The sequence below is a fragment of the Esox lucius genome, chromosome 11 (genome assembly GCF_011004845.1).
Source record: "Esox lucius isolate fEsoLuc1 chromosome 11, fEsoLuc1.pri, whole genome shotgun sequence".
NCBI classification, from domain to species: Eukaryota; Metazoa; Chordata; class Actinopteri; order Esociformes; family Esocidae; genus Esox; species Esox lucius.
In genome coordinates, this window is record NC_047579.1 from 51,480,621 (window position 1) to 51,497,339 (window position 16,719).

Genomic DNA, 16,719 nt, shown 5'->3' on the forward strand with positions numbered 1-16,719 from the left:
CCTCTGTATATTTGCAAGATGTCACATTCAGTCTCTCAAAACCATGTGGAAAAATGTGTCATGGCCCGGAGACCATGGTGGAACGTCTTTGCCTTAATTCTGATGTGTTTGGATCTAAGCCAGCATGGTTCATCACCCACTGTACCCAGTACCTACTGTCAACCGAGGTAGCGGCAGCACCATCCTATGGGGCTGACCTAACAGGGCTGTGCACAGCACACAGGAGATTCCAACGAATTTGAATGAGCTTTAAGCAAAATGGGGTAAAATGGCAAAATACTGGTGATTACTGCTGTAATCCAAGCAACAACAAAAAATCCACAAAGTATTAGATTTAGGGTGAGCGCTCTTATTCAGACATTGACAGTCTTTTTTTGTTATTTATTATTTTTCAGTGAAATATGCTTACGACCACATAAGAGGAGCCGGCCAAGACGACCGACTGACTGACTGACATTAGTTAAATAGCTTATTGGTTAGAGACGTGATCCTGCAACCAATAGGTCTTGCGTTTGAATCTCGTCATCTCATAAGCCTAAAATAAAACTGTTCATGGTAATGTTGCAACTATTTCTGGTGGATTTTTGAAGTACGCATCCATGCATGCTTTTTGGGTCACGATAGAAAAAAACGTCACTGGCTACAATGTTCAGTAGCTATGTTCTGGTAAGCCTAAAATACAACTGTTTATATTGCAACTATTTCGGGTGGATTTTCGAAGTACTCATCCATGCATAATTTTTGGGCTAGATAAAAACCCTTTGGGCAATAAAAGAATAGGGGTTTCCACAATTCTCTCGTCTTTTCACTTGACAAAAAAGTCAGTTATCGTCACCTATATTGACAGTTATATGTATGTCATTCACGAATGAAAAAAAAATGGAATAGCTTTGGCTGTGTTAAGTTCAAGTAGTTAGTTAGATACTAGTAAGCCTATTACTGGCAAATATTTCTGGAGCTGTATACGTGGTCTAGTGGTTAAAGACACAACCACTCACGTTTGAATCCAGTGAAGGCAACAACTTTTATCACTTTTATTTGCGGCCCAGCTGAACTAGGCTTGCCTGGTTCCTATTCTGGTTTATATTTGTAATCAATTTAGAAACATCTGAAAATTAAATTTTTCAGGTTTTAATTTAAGGACATTTTGTGTGTTGATCAGAGGCAAAAAACCCTAATTATATACTATTTGATTGAATTTGCTAATTTAAATTTTACAATACAATGCGGTCCAAGGTAGTGATTACTTTTAAGAGCCACTCTAAATTCTGTGTAAATAAATCAATAATGTTCTGTAAGGAGACACAACAGATGCCAATCTTTCAGGAATAAAAAAGTTTATATTTTAGACAACAGGGAACATCCTTCAAGACAATGTTTGATCAATATAATAATCAGCAACAATAAAACGTTACAAGTACAGCCTTGGAAACACTCGTTCAGTTCTGGGAAATTATTGCGGACAGTTAGCATGTCTTTTGACAGCCAGAACACACCCTAGGCTCACTCCCTCTTCCCTCAAGGGTTAAAAAGACAAGGCTTCTGATGGTTGAAGGTCAGGTTCCATCACAAATAAAAATTCTGAAGCCTGGATTGACAATCCAAAGACTGTTCCTTCAACATTCTGAACCCTGGATTGACAATCCAAAGACTGTTCCTTCAACATTCTGGAGCCTGGATTGACAATCCAAAGACTGTTCCTTGAACATTCTGGAGCCTGGATTGACAATCCAAAGACTGTTCATTCAACATTCTGAAGCCTGGATTGACAATCCAAAGACTGTTCCTTCAACATTCTGAAGCCTGGATTGATAATCCAAAGACTGTTCCTTCAACATTCTGAAGCCTGGATTGACAATCCAAAGACTGTTCCTTCAACATTCTGAAGCCTGGATTGACAATCCAAAGACTGTTCCTTCAACATTCTGAAGCCTTTTTTGTGGCACCCTGAAGCCTAGCTAGGTTCAACAATATCAGGTTAAGACTATGTGAGATTCCATGTGGATGTGTTAGGAAAAAAATTAATTCATAGGACCAGTGCATTGATAGATTATCGTTGAAAACATGAGCAGTGGTTATAATGGGCTTTAGATCACTTAAAACATCTAAATTAATAGAATGATGGTAAATCAGTTTTGCTAGGCTTTTTTGGAATATTTCTGCTGAAATTCACCATAAGTTTACTGTTCACTTTAGCATTCACTCCCAGTCATACCAAACACGAAACATGGTCCCTTGTTGAACCATGGGATATTAGAATCTCTCTCGTCCTAAATGTTCTACTGTTGAACCTATTGGTGCAGAGTCTCACATTTAGTCTTCTAAATATGAAAAAAAGATCCTCATCATTATCTTAACACACATAATCATCATCCCCACATCTTCATCTTCATCAACACCATTATCTTTATTATCCTCATGAACAGAAACATTCTTTCGTGACACTTTATTAGGGTTCATACTATGTCATACTTGGATACAATACACATCAGATCATCTGAACGGAAATGACCTAATGGACTGACAGTGTGGGTTTGATACTTAGTAGGCCTAAACATCAGACCTGAAAGTCACTTTCTGTTGGTTTCTGAGATTAAATAGAGCCAGAATCTGTCTCCCTTTTCAAAGTTAGCATTTCTCGCTCCTCATCTCCTCATCTCCATCCAGAATGTCCTTTCCCTCTTCCAGTGGGTTTTCAAATAGACCCGAGAGAGGAGTCAAGGAGAGAGGAGAGAGAGGTGAGGAGACAGGAAGCGAGCAGAACACAATTGAGAAAAGGCCTATGTTTTGGCTCTGTAAAGACACACCTGCCTGGTGTTAGACAATATGAGTTCAGATATGTGTAATCAGTATTATAGCTGATACGAACCTAACCCAGTACATTTGCCCAATTAATCTAGAAACATCAGAAAATGTTTGTATAAAAAAATCTCAAAAACATCCGGATGTCTTTTTTTAAAATATCAATTCTTTCTCAGCAACATGCAAATAGTCCAAAATGTTTCCTCATAAAAAATATTGGAGGAATCAAATACATCTGTGAAACTCTTAAACTATTATGATTAATTCTGTATTATTTTCTACCAAACTGCATTGGTAAATATGGCATTAGGGAAAAGGGTCTGCTTCTAAATCAAAAATAAATGAGAGCAGATTCTACAGCTAGATCCTATGTGTGAGGCTGGGATTCAAACCCTGTCTCGCTTTGGGCACGTTCCTCTGTTCACACGTTACAGGCATAGACCAAGGGTTGCGTGCCACCTCCCCAACTGATCTGCAACATCTGGCCAGAGGAACCCCCTTTTGTCTGTGAAGTTACTCTGTAATTGTCGGATCAATCGTAAATGGCCATCATAAAGTGACGCGCACTGTGGAGGAACTCTAACACAGATCAGATTGAATCTCAGCCTGACACTCTTAAACACTACATCAATAATAAAACGAATAACGACGACAGGAAGTTGGCTTGTGTCAGGTGATCTCACTTCATCTTGAGGCACCTGTTCCTTAAGTTATAGGTCAGGGGTCAAACTAGTTAGGCCGTAGGGGGAGGGAGGGGTCGGCAAGACGGATGAATGGATACACGTCAGGCTTTTACTTCCTAGTGAACAAACATTGTCCCTTCATCCAATCAAAACTCTCTTTTGTTCCACAGTGAAATCAAACAGGGTAGAAAATGAAAAACAGGCAACACCTGTCTAGCAATAAATAACAAAGAGACATGTGAATATTTATTCATATACTGTATGTTGTGCTATACTGTTATCCTGCATCCTCAAACGTATTTCCCACTGGGTAGTTTAAAATAAACAGGCCAACCAGAGGGGTGTCACAGATGAACTGGCCTGCTAGATCAGCCTGTAACACTCTAGGTCAGCCACCTATCTACCATGCCCACAGATCGAACTGATCCATTGATCACCTATCTACCATGCCCTCAGACAGAACTGATCAATAGATCACCAATCTAGCATGCCCTAAGACAGGAACTGATCAATAGATCACCTATCTAGCATGCCCTCAGACAGAACTGATCAATAGATTAACTATCTACCATGCCCTCAGACAGAACTGATCAATAGATTAACTATCTAGCATGCCCTCAGACAGAACTGATCAATAGATTAACTATCCATCAGGCCCTCAGACAGAACTGATCAATAGATCACCTATCTAGCATGCCCTCAGACAGAACTGATCAATATATTACCTATCAATCAGTTCCTCAGACAGAACTGATCAACAGATTAACTATCCATTAGGCCCTCAGACAACACTGATCAATAGATTACCTATCCATCAGGCACTCAGACAACACTGATCAATAGATTACCTATCCATCAGGCACTCAGACAACACTGATCAATAGATTAACTATCCATTAGGCCCTCAGACAACACTGATCAATAGATTAACTATCCATTAGGCCCTCAGACAACACTGATCAATAGATTAACTATCCATCAGGCCCTCAGACAAGCCTTGATAGAATGTGTCAGTGCAAAGGGATGATGACTGTGACCAGCTAGTTGCTATAGGAAAAACACAAGTCACATGTTTACCATGGTGGAGTAGGTTAGTAAATAACAGTGTCATATAAGACTGGCCCGTAGAGGACTGAACCCTATTCAGTACAGACTGGCCTGTGGGGGACTAAACCCTATTCACAACAGATTAGCCTGTAGGGGACTAAACCTTATTCACTACAGACTGGCCTGTGGGGGACTAAACCCTATTAACTACAAACTGGCCTGTAGGGGACTAAACCCTATTCACTACAGACTGGCCTGTAGGGGACTAAACCCTATTAACTACAAACTGGCCTGTAGGGGACTAAACCCTATTCACTACAGAGTGGCCTGTGGGGGACTAAACCCTATTCACAACAGATTAGCCTGTAGGGGACTAAACCTTATTCACTACAGACTGGCCTGTGGGGGACTAAACCCTATTAACTACAAACTGGCCTGTAGGGGACTAAACCCTATTCACTACAGACTGGCCTGTAGGGGACTAAACCCTATTAACTACAAACTGGCCTGTAGGGGACTAAACCCTATTCACTACAGAGTGGCCTGTGGGGGACTAAACCCTATTCACAACAGATTAGCCTGTAGGGGACTAAACCTTATTCACTACAGACTGGCCTGTAGGGGACTAAACCCTATTAACTACAAACTGGCCTGTAGGGGACTAAACCCTATTCACTACAGACTGGCCTGTAGGGGACTAAACCCTATTAACTACAAACTGGCCTGTAGGGGACTAAACCCTATTCACTACAGACTGGCCTGTGGGGGACTAAACCCTATTCACAACAGATTAGCCTGTAGGGAACTAAACCGTATTCACTACAGACTGGCCTGTAGGGGACTAAACCCTATTCTATACAGACTGGCCCGTAGGCGACTGGAACCTGTTCTCTATAGACGGGCCCGTAGAAGTCTGGAAATGATTCCCTTCAGACTAACCTGTAGGGGACTGAATCCTATTTCTACAGACTATCCTGTAGGGGACTAAATCCTATTCACAGACTGGCCCATGGAGTACTGAAACCTATTCACTACAGACTGGCCCATAGGGGACAGAACCCTATTCACTACAGACTGGCCTGTGGAGTACTGAATCCTATTCACTACAGACTGGCCCATAGGGGAGAATCTTATTCACTACAGACTGGCCCATAGGGGAGAATCTTATTCACTACAGACTGGCCCATAGGGGACTGAATCCTATTCTCTACAGACTGGCCAATAGGGGACAGAACCCTATTCACTACAGACTGGCCTGTGGAGTACTGAACCCTATTCACTACAGACTGGCCCATAGGGGAGAATCCTATTCACTACAGACTGGCCTGTGGAGTATTGAACCCTATTCACTACAGACTGGCCCATAGGGGACTGAACTCTATTCACTACAGACTGGCCCACAGGGGACTGAATCTTATTCTCTACAGACTGGCCCATAGGGGACTGAACCCTATTTTCTACAGACTGGCCTTCAGAGGCCTCAGCTACATAGGGACCAGAGGGCCAGCTAGATCTTTATTGCTCTCTGGTGGTTAGTTTGGTTGTCTTCAGTTATCTTCACAAACTCATCAGTGCTCCTCCCTCCACATCCTCACCATAGAAAAATAAATCCCTTCTCCTCCCCAGCAGAGGGCAGCACACATCGTCAGTGGTGATAAATGAAGATTCATCTTGAGTTCAACACTGGTTGAGTCAGTGAAGTGGACCAGTGAAGGACAGTGTTCGGCCCGGCACTGCTTCCATTTTACAAAACATGAATTCACAGGAGGACAGCGGAATGTGACAGCCACGTCGGACGGTTCAACTCGTTGGTGTGCAAAAACATTAGAGATCTCTAGAAAAATAATGTGCATATGGGTAGAGCTATTTAATCTCAGCATTACAGTATTTTCTTTATGTACATTGTGAGATACACAGAAGAACTCTCTGTTCTTCCTCTTCGTGACAGAGAGCTTCTGGAAAGCTGGATGCATATGGGATAAAACACGTTTCTTCCTCTCCTCTCCTCTCCTCTCTGTAATATGACTGTGGAGCAGGACAGGAAACAGGAGGACCTGAACAAACACCCAGCCACGTCACGCTCCCATCACTTCTTTTCAGGGTCAGAGGTCAGCCAGACGCTGGTTCCTGATCATCTCACGAGGGACGAGTGTGAGAAATGTTTGTTCCTGATTGGCTGGCTTGCTGATTGGCTGGCTGGCTTGCGTGAGGAGGAAAAACTTTGGCTACAGATTTATGAGGCTTTAGTCCTAGAGACAACACCAAGATACAGTCCCACGACAACCAGCCTCTCTCTGACTCTCGCCATTTAAACGGTCTTTCTCTTCTTTTGTTTTTGTCCATCTACTGAGTCCACGTCCAGAACGGGCCACACCCTCAGGATTGGGATGAGGCTTTCTATCCAATCCTCTTCTTCTTACAGGCCCTGCGCTTACTGGGCAGTTCTACTGTTCACTGAGCTAAACCCGGCTCCTCTGTCAAAATGGGAGGGGCTTGAGGCTGGGTCATTGTCTGATAGGCCGGGGGACCTACCACTCATGTGTCTGGGCTCTGTTGGATCAAAAGTGAACTGAGGGAGGGGAAGGTAGTTAGCACAGAGGGAATGGTGTCTAGTTTCAGATGTCAGGGGTGGGGAGTGCCTGTAAGACAGTGTGTGCGTGTGAGACAGAGTGTGTGTATGCAGATAAGGTTGAGTGCGTGTGTGAATAAGAGTGTGCGCATGTGGCAGACTGTGTGTTACTGACTGGGGAAGAGTTTGCATGGGTGTGTGAGCGGTAATCGGTGTGTGGTGACGTGTCTGTGTGTGTGTGTTAATCTGTGTGTGGTGACGCGTCTGTGTGTCAGTCGGTGTGTGGTGGCGCGCGTGTGTGTGTGAGGGTGTGTGTGTGTCGGTCAGTTCGGAGGACGGGGTCCGGCGCCTCAGCATGGTGCTGCATTCCACCGTGGGCTCTGAGAGGGCGTGGCCTGGGGGTTCACACGGAGGGTGGATGGAGATGCACGGGGGGCTCATCTTCTTCTTCCTGTGAACCTTGCCCTCTGAACCTTGGCCCCCGGGCCTCCTCCCTCCTCCGGTCACCTCCCCTACATATTCCAGGAGCGGGTCGCCCGGAGGAGGAAGGAAAATTTCAACGGAGTGTCGTCGCAGGTCGTCAGGGAAACAGGGTTTATCCAAGGAGCACTGGGAGTCCACGCCAAAGACCTTTCCAGAGTCTTGACCTTTTAGCCCCGCCACCCGCAGATTGAGCGCGCTCCCTCTGCTCCTCGGGTAGGGGGAGGGTGGGGAGACAGGAGAGGCATAGGGGGAGAGGGAGTGACTCCGCCCACTTCCATGTCCTTCCCACCAATGGCGGGCAGAGCAGGTGATGTGACACACCTCCTCATCAGCAGGGTCAGAGTTGGTGGGAGGAGAGGAGGGGTGGGAGGGCAGCAGGGCTAGAGGCTGGGGTGGAGGGACGGAAAGGGGGTCCTGTTTCTCTAAAGAGTCTCTGGTGTGAAGACACTGAACTTCCACGGAGACCACTTTTACCGCCACCTGGAATATAGACAGACATCACATTAACAATCTGGAATATAGACAGACATCACATTAACAATCTGGAATATAGACAGACATCACATTAACAATCTGGAATATAGACAGACATCACATTAACAATCTGGAATATAGACAGACATCACATTCAAGGTCATATTTATTATAATATTTTAGGGTAAATTTTAGGGTAACTGTCAAGGTAATATTTATTAGTATTTTTTAGGGTTACATTCAGGGTCATATACCTTAGTGTTTTTTAGTGTTACTGTCAGGGTCATAATTATTTTACAAAATAAGTCAGTTCAATCAATGAAATCAATGATATTATATTTGACTATCGCATTACTTCTTGTTTACATAAATAAAGAGGTATTATCAGTAGTAATGTTGTACCCTTTCTATTTAAATACACAAGTAAATTAAGAAATGTAAAGTATTTTAGCAATATCTTCAAAAACCATAGGAGTCTTGGGTTTTTACACAGAAATGTATAGAGTATGTCCAACATGGATTTTATTAAGATTTCGAAATCTCAGTCCAATCCAGACCTCTTTATTTTATCTAAAACATTTTAATCCAAAACCTGGATCTAAGATAAGAAATGATATTGCACTTGATGGATACAATGCATAAAGCAGACCATTGAGTGACTGTAGTGCTGGATTCTGTACATGTTACTGATCAAAATGCAATTGTTCATCCCTTTAATTGCTTCTTCACTGCAGCAGGGGTCTTTAAAAAAAAAAAATATATACCTGCCCCAAATGACAGAGGAATACATTATAGAGGAATAGATGGAATAAATAGAGGAAAACATGGAAATCAAGTAATTATGCAGGAACACTCTGATCTTAAGAGCAAAGTGTTTTCGCTGAGTCTGTTTACAGAGAAAATGGTCATTGATTCTTTGCTAGCTATAGACACTATGAAAACCACATCCAGGCTTGCTGGTTATAGCTATTGCTGTTGCTTTTTGTTGACCTGCCGATACAGCTGATCACTCATAATCTTATTTGAAAAGCTAGATACTTGCCTAGGCTATTGCAACTGATGGGATGAATCAGTTTTTCTTTCAGTTTTTTTGTATTGGTTACTCTGTACATTAATGAAATCTGTATCTCTGCGTGAAATTGTTTTATTCAGAACCAAATGTTCTGCACTCATCATTGTATATACTTCAATTGGGCTTGGACTCCCTGACCTCTACTAGGGTTACTGTCAGGGTCATATTTAGAAGTGTGTCACAGCAAGTAGCACATTTATCGCAATGTTGTGTGTCTCACCTGTCTACGCATTGCTCTGGGTGAGGGGCTCGGCCTGGGAGGTGCGATGCGAGGGAGGGTGGAGCCAGAAGAAGGGGGAGGAGACAAACTGGGCACCTGCAACAGACTCCGGTTCTCACAAGGCTGCGAGCGCACAGATGTCACAGAGCCTGGATTCCGACAGAAAACAAAGCAAAATGTAAATGTTAAAAGTCCACTCTAAAATGTAGGTTTGCTTTTGCTGAGTACTTACAGTTATATTGCAAGTATTTAGACTAGAGGTCTTCAAAGATATAACCCAAATCAGATTTTCCAATATCCAATCCGAAATCAGACTGGCTACCAACATCTTATAATAAGAAAATATCCGGATAATAATAAATATTATATAATTCCTTTCATTAGCTATGCTTTGCATTCCATCTGTCTTCTCATTTTCTGGTGTGAGCTCAACATGGTGAACTTGCATTTTTTCCCTTAATTGGTTATTTCCCGCTGCAAAAGCTCCGACTGCTATTTGTGCAAGTGGTCAGGACACACTTGAAACGTTTAAGTTAACTGCTTACATGGGAATAAAACAGCAATTTTCAGTCTTTGAGATTAATTTGTTTTTGATTCATTTTGATCAACCGTAGCTTGACAATAACACTTGTCCATTAGGAGGATGTAGACTGGACAAGGGACAAGTATGGACAAGTGAAATGAGCTCTAAATGTCTATGTGTGGACTGTGGTGTGACTGCCGGTAACTTAACCAATTTGATTTCCCAAACATCATATTCCAAGTGCTCGAGATAGTAACATTAATTCCTTCATCAAAAACCAGTCGGAAGTACAGTGGGGAGAACAAGTATTTGATACACTGCCGATTTTGCAGGTTTTCCTACTTACAAAGCATGTAGAAGTCGGTAATTGTTATCATAGGTACGCTTCAACTGTGAGAGATGGAGTCTACAACAAAAATCCAGAAAATCTACTTGTATGATTTTTTTATAAATAATTTGCATTTTATTGCATGACATAAATATTTGATCACCTATCAACCAGTAAGAATGCCAGCTCTCACACACCTGTTAGTTTTTCTTTAAGAAGTCCTCCTGTTCTCCACTCATTACCTGTATTAACTGCACCTGTTTGAACTCGTTACCTGTATAAAAGACACCTGTCCACACACTCAATCAAATAGACTCCAACCTCTCCACAATGGCCAAAATCAGAGAGCTGTGTAAGGATATCAGGGATAAAATTGTAGACCTGCACAAGGCTGGGATGGGCTACAGGACAATAGGCAAGCAGCTTGGTGAGAAGGCAACAAGTGTTGGCGCAATTATTATAAAATGGAAGAAGTTCAAGATGACGGTCAATCTCCCTCGGTCTGGGGCTCCATGCAAGATCTCACCTCGTGGGGCATCAATGATCATGAGGAAGGTGAGGGATCAGCCCAGAACTACATGGCAGGACCTGGTCAATGACCTGAAGAGAGCTGTGACCACAGTCTCAAAGAAAACCATTAGTAACACACTACGCCGTCATGGAAAATCCTGCAGCGCACGCAAGGTCTCCCTGCTCAAGCCAGCGCATGTCCAGGCCCATCTGAAGTTAGCCAATGATCATCTGGATGATCCAGAGAAGGAATAGGAGAAGGTCATGTGGTCTGATGAGACACAAATTTAGCTTTTTGGTCTAAACTCCACTCGCCGTGTTTGGAGAAAGAAGAAGGATGAGTACAACCCCAAGAACACCATCCCTACCGTGAAGCATGGAGGTGGAAACATCATTCTTTGGGGATGCTTTTCTGCAAAGAGGACAGGACGACTACACCATATTGAGGGGAGGATGGATGGGGCCATGTATCGTGAGATCTTGGACAACAACCTCCTTCCCTCAGTAAGAGCATTGAAGATGGGTCGTGGCTGGGTCTTCCAGCATGACAACGACCCGAAACACACAACCAGGGCAACTAAGAAGTGGCTCTGTAAGAAGCATCTTAAGGTCCTGGAGTGACCTAGCCAGACCTGAACCCAATAGAAAATATTTGGAAGGAGCTGAAAGTCCGTATTGCCCTGCAACAGCCCCGAAACCCGAATGATCTGGAGAAGGTCTGTATGGAGGAGTGGGCCATAATCCCTGCTGCAGTGTGTGCAAACCTGGTCAAGAACTACAGGAAACATATGATCTCTGTAATTGCAAACAAAGGTTTTCTGTACCAAATATTAAGTTCTGCTTTTCTCATGAAGCCAAAACTATGCTATTGATACACTGGCAATACATATTTTGTTTTGTTGCAATACACCATGTTACTTCTAGCTGGGAATACATTTGAGAAATATTTCATAGTTATGTTGTTTTTCATGTGTCTGGTACATTTTTATCTAGTCAACCTGTCACAGTGGCTGTGCCATCATATTAGTGGTTATGTATTCGTATTGGCGGGTGCGTTCATATTTGAAGAAGGGGTATTGTATTGAATTGGGAGTGTTTCATCATATTAATGGTTTTGTTGTGCATTACTGGAGGAGTATTTCTATTGGGAGTGTGTCATTGTTTTTGTGGTTGTGTTCTGTGGTATTGGGGGGAGTATCTGTATTGGGGGTGTGTACTTGTATTAGTGGTTGTGTTCTGTGGTATTGGGGGGAGTATCTATATTGGGGGTGTGTACTTGTATTAGTGGTTGTGTTTTGCACTTCTGGGCCACCATAGGAAATAGTGTGTAAATTAGCTCCAAAATGGTAGAGTTTTCCTGGGTTTGATTTGATACAGAGGGAGATTTTATTGCTGACTTATATGTTAAAATACTTGAAACTTCCGTATTGTCTGCTATTGGACACGTTAGAAATCTGACCCAAAAAGTAAATGTCAAGGTGTTGGGAAGGTGTTGGCTTGCAAATATGTGGCTTGCAAAATTATTCAAACCCCACACATTAATATTAGTTAGAGCCATCTTTCGCTGCAATAACAGCTTTAAGTCTTTTGGGGTAACAGTTTTACACACAGTATTTGACTGATTTTGGGCCATTCTTCTTGGCAGATTTGTTCCAGATTGTTCAGGTCATGTGGACAACACTTGTGGAATACACAAAAAGAGCCACAGTTTATCAATGAAATTGAGATCAGGATTTTGACTGGGCCACTGTAGGTCATTCACCTTTCCTTGAGCCATCATAATGTTGTTTTGGCCATGTGCTTGGGGTCCTTGTTCTGCTGAAAGTTGGATTTGCTCCCAAGATTCAGTTTTTAACAGGCACAGTGCTCCCCTGGGGCTAGGGAGGCTATAGCCACATCACAGATCTGCGTAGCCCCAGTTCAGCCCCCTCAGGCATTTTAGTATTTTAAAAATGAGAACTTGGTCAACCTCCCTCTTAGGGGAGAATACATCCTGGTGCCGTGCCGACTTTTTTAGCAGACTGAAGCAGGTTCTTTTGCAGTCCTTCCTTGTATTTTGGTCAATCCGTTCATCCTTATATTTGCCGGACCGCGTAAGCGGAGCTGACCAAGAAAAGCGAATGTTTCTTACTGAGTGAGTGACTGACTGACTACCCTTTGTTAAATAGCGTAGTGGTTGGAGATGCAGACTACAGAACAAGAGGTCCCGCATGAGAGGCTTGTCACAGTCGAAACAAATTATGCATTAGGATTTGTTCAGGATGGACAAAAACTTTGCTTGCTACAAACTTCAGTAGCTACGTTATATTAAGCCTAAAATAAAACTGTTTATGGTTATATTGCAACTATTTCTGGTGGATTTTTTTAAGTATGCATCCGTGCATGCTTTTTGGGGAAATATAGGCTACATCAAAACCCAGAATAGACAAAAACGTTGCTTGCTACAACCTTCAGTTGTTACGTTATAGTAAGCCTAAAATAAAACTGTTTCTGGTTATATTGCAACTACTTCTGGTGGATTTTCGAAGTGCGCACCCGTGCATGGTTTTTTGGGTAATATAGGCTACATCAAAACCCAGGATAGACAAAAAGTTGCTTGCTACAACCTTCAGTTGTTACATTATAGTAAGCCTAAAATAAAACTGTTTCTGGTTATATTGCGACTACTTCTGGTGGATTTTCGAAGTGCGCACCAGTGCATGGTTTTTGGGGTAATATAGGCTACATCATAAAACCCATTGGACTGTAAAAGAGTAGGGGTTTCCAAAATTATTTCGTCTTCTCAGTCAGTTATTGTCACCTATATTGATAGTTATTGTATCAATGTCATTCACGAATGAAAGAAAAACCAATGTTATTGTGCCATGAAATGAAATAGCTTTGGCAGTGTAAAGTTCATCTTCATTCTCGCTCAAAATTGCTCAATTCTTATGACTAAGTAGTTAGTAAATACTAGTAAGCCTAATACTGGCTAATAAGCTGTTAAAACTGCCAGTGGCATAAGCTGTACAGTTCATAGATGCTATTTGTGACAGAGGTAAACTTAATAAGAAACGTTAGTCAGTTTAACACAACGCTTAATGGTGTCTTTTGAAATATTCAAATTGGCGTGATGTCAATGCGTGACAAAATAATCTAATGTCAAGATGCTATCCCAATACCCGGCTAACATATAGCTCAGTGGTGTAATAGGTCAAGACATAGCCTCTCATATGGGAGAACGAGGTTTGAATCCGGCAAGTGCAACAACATTCATCACTTCTAATGGCTGGCTGAACTAGGCTCACCTGGTTGCTTTTTTGGTTTAACAAGATGCCCAGTCCCTGCTGATGAGAAGCATCCCCACAGCATGATGCTGTCACCACTGTAGGTATGCTGTGTCTTGAGGCATGGACAGTGATAGGTTTGTGGCACACATATTGTTTTGTGTTTTGGCTTCAATGCTCTATTTTAGTCTCATCTGACCACAAAACCTTTTCCCACGTTGCTGCTGGTTCACTCATGCTTCATGGCAAAATCCAGATATGCTTTTAGATGGTACCTTTTGAGTAACATCTTATTTCCTGCCACCCTCCCAAATAGCCCCTACAGGGTTTAATCTAGAAAATGTGACATCAACATTAATGGTTTACAGGTCGAGAACAATGGTAAGATACCTGAGTCCTTGTTAGTGTAATTTATTTTGTCTGTGCTCATCTTACTCCCCAGACATTTACGCTCAAAGTCGTTGATGGCCGGGCTGGAATACTTCAGCCTACGTGGGCTACATCCAATAAGAATAAGCCATGAAATATTCCTGCGACGAGGCCATTGATTTAATTGGTTTAGTCTATCGACCAATAATTTCCCACAGCATGTTACTGTTCTTGCTACATTAAAACATTTTCATTATGATAGAAATGTGCTGTAGGATATTAGCTGGTAGTATGAAGTGGCAGGGTCGGGCTAATGTTTGTTTACACATGATGGAACATAAGAAATACTGCTCCATTTGATGCTACACCATATTTGGAGTAGGTACACTCCCATCGAACAGAAGGTATCAGGTGCTTATATCTAACAGCCTAAAGAAGGTTATATCTGTGTATCCTGTAAGATTCCAAAGCACAGGGGGTGAATTCTTAAAGTATGCAAGCATCCCTGTCTCGACTGGTCTCAAACTGTCTCAATCTATCTGAACCTGTCTTGACTGGTACCAACCTGTCTCAACCTGTCTGAATCTGTCTTGACTGGCCCCAACTTGTCTCAACCAGTCCAAATCTGTCATGACTGTCCCCAGCTTGTCTCAACCAGTCTGAATCTATCTCGCCTGGTCCCAACCTGTCTCAAACTGTCTGAATCTGTCTTGACTGGTCCCAACCTTTCTCAAAATGTCTCAAACTGTCTCAATCTGTCTCAATCTCTCTGAATCTGTCTTAACTGGTCCCAACCTGTCTCAACTAGTCTGACTCAGTCTTAACTGGTCCCAACCTGTTTTAACAGTTCTGAACTGGTCTGTGCGCATGTGTGTGAGTGGGTGTGTACCTGAGGAGTGGCCAAGCGGACTGGTGTGTTCCTCTTGTAGAGTATATGGGGCGCTAGCGGGCCGTACCGGACGGAACATGTAGCTGTCATTGGGGAGAGAATGCATCCTGGATACAGACATCTTCTTTGGTGACAGAAGCTCTTCCTCATGGCTGCACTGCCCCTCCTCTTCCTGTAAAGGAAGACAGACGGTCAATCTCCTATTCAGTCCCTATCCCACACGCACTTGCTTGGAGTGCTCTCCATAGTCACGTGTTGCTGATGAAATTCTGAAGTTGACCTCCACAGACCCCTCCATGAACTGCCACCTTAACGTGGTGGAGGGGTTTGAGTACCCGAGTGACCCTAGGAGCTATGTTGTCTGGGGCTATATGCCCATGGTAGGGTCTCCCAAGGCAAACAGGTCCTAGGCGATGGGTCAGACTAAGAGCGGTTCAAAACCCCTTAATGATGAGAAAAATTTAGAGGTCCGTGACGTCGCCCGGTACGGCGCAGCTGGGTACGCGAGCGCCTGGTGGCCGGGCCTTTCCCCATGGGGCCCGGCCCGGGCTCAGCCCGAAGGAGCGACGTGGGGCCGCCTTCCCGTGGGCTCACCACCCACAGGAGGGACCATAAGGGGCCGGTGCAGAGAGGATCGGGCGGCAGTCGAAGGCGGGGGCCTAGACAACCTCGTGCGTGAGGTTGAGAGGTTCCAACTAGAGGTAGTCGGGATCACCTCTACGCACGGCTTGGGCACTGGAACCACACTCCTTGAGAGAGGATGGACTCTTCACCACTGTGGAGTTGCCCATGGTGAGAGGCGGCGGGCTGGTGTGGGTTTGCTTAAAGCTCCCCAGCTCTGCCGCCATGTGTTGGAGTTTACCCCGGTGAACGAGAGGGTCGTTTTCCTGAGCCTACGGGTCGGGGATAGGTCTCTCACTGCTGTTTGTGCCTACGGGCCGAACGGCAGTGCAGAGTACCCGTCCTTCTTGGAGTCTCTGGGAAGGGTGCTGGAAAGTGCTCCGACTGGGGACTCTATCGTTCTACTGGGGGACTTCAACGCCCACGTGGGCAACGACAGTGACACCTGGAGGGGCGTGATTGGGAGGAACGGCCTCCCTGATCTGAACCCGAGCGGTGTTCAGTTATTGGACTTAACAAACACCATGTTCAAGCATAAGGGTGTCCATCAGTGCACGTGGCACCAGGACACCCTAGGCCGCAGGTTGATGATCGACTTTGTTGTCGTTTTATCTGACCTGCGGCCGTATGTCTTGGACACTCGGGTGAAGAGAGGGGCGGAGCTGTCAACTGATCACCACCTGGTGGTGAGTTGGATCCAATGGCGGGGGAGGAATCTGGACAGACTTGGCAGGCCCAAGCGTACTGTAAGGGTCTGCTGGGAATGTCTGGCCGAGTCTCCTGTCAGAGAGATCTTTAACTCCCACCTCCGGCAGAGCTTCGACTGGAGATATTGAGTCTGAGTGGACCGTGTTCTCCACCGC

General features: G+C 43.9%; 1 protein-coding gene across 3 annotated transcripts in view; it reads right to left on the minus strand.

Annotated features, from left to right (window-relative positions):
• Nucleotides 1-1,318: 1,318 nt before the first annotated feature.
• Nucleotides 1,319-16,719, minus strand: part of cacna1ha (calcium channel, voltage-dependent, T type, alpha 1H subunit a) — a 144,499-nt gene continuing 129,098 nt past the window's right edge. For all 3 annotated transcript variants that reach the window (XM_029123200.2, XM_029123199.2, XM_029123198.2), the window contains exons 35-37: nt 15,236-15,407; nt 9,351-9,499; nt 1,319-8,064 (exon numbers count right to left, since the gene is read on the minus strand). In XM_029123200.2, coding sequence (XP_028979033.2) covers nt 6,964-8,064; nt 9,351-9,499; nt 15,236-15,407 — 1,422 coding nt within the window. In that variant the 3' untranslated portion in view covers nt 1,319-6,963. The remainder of the gene's footprint in view (nt 8,065-9,350; nt 9,500-15,235; nt 15,408-16,719) is intronic.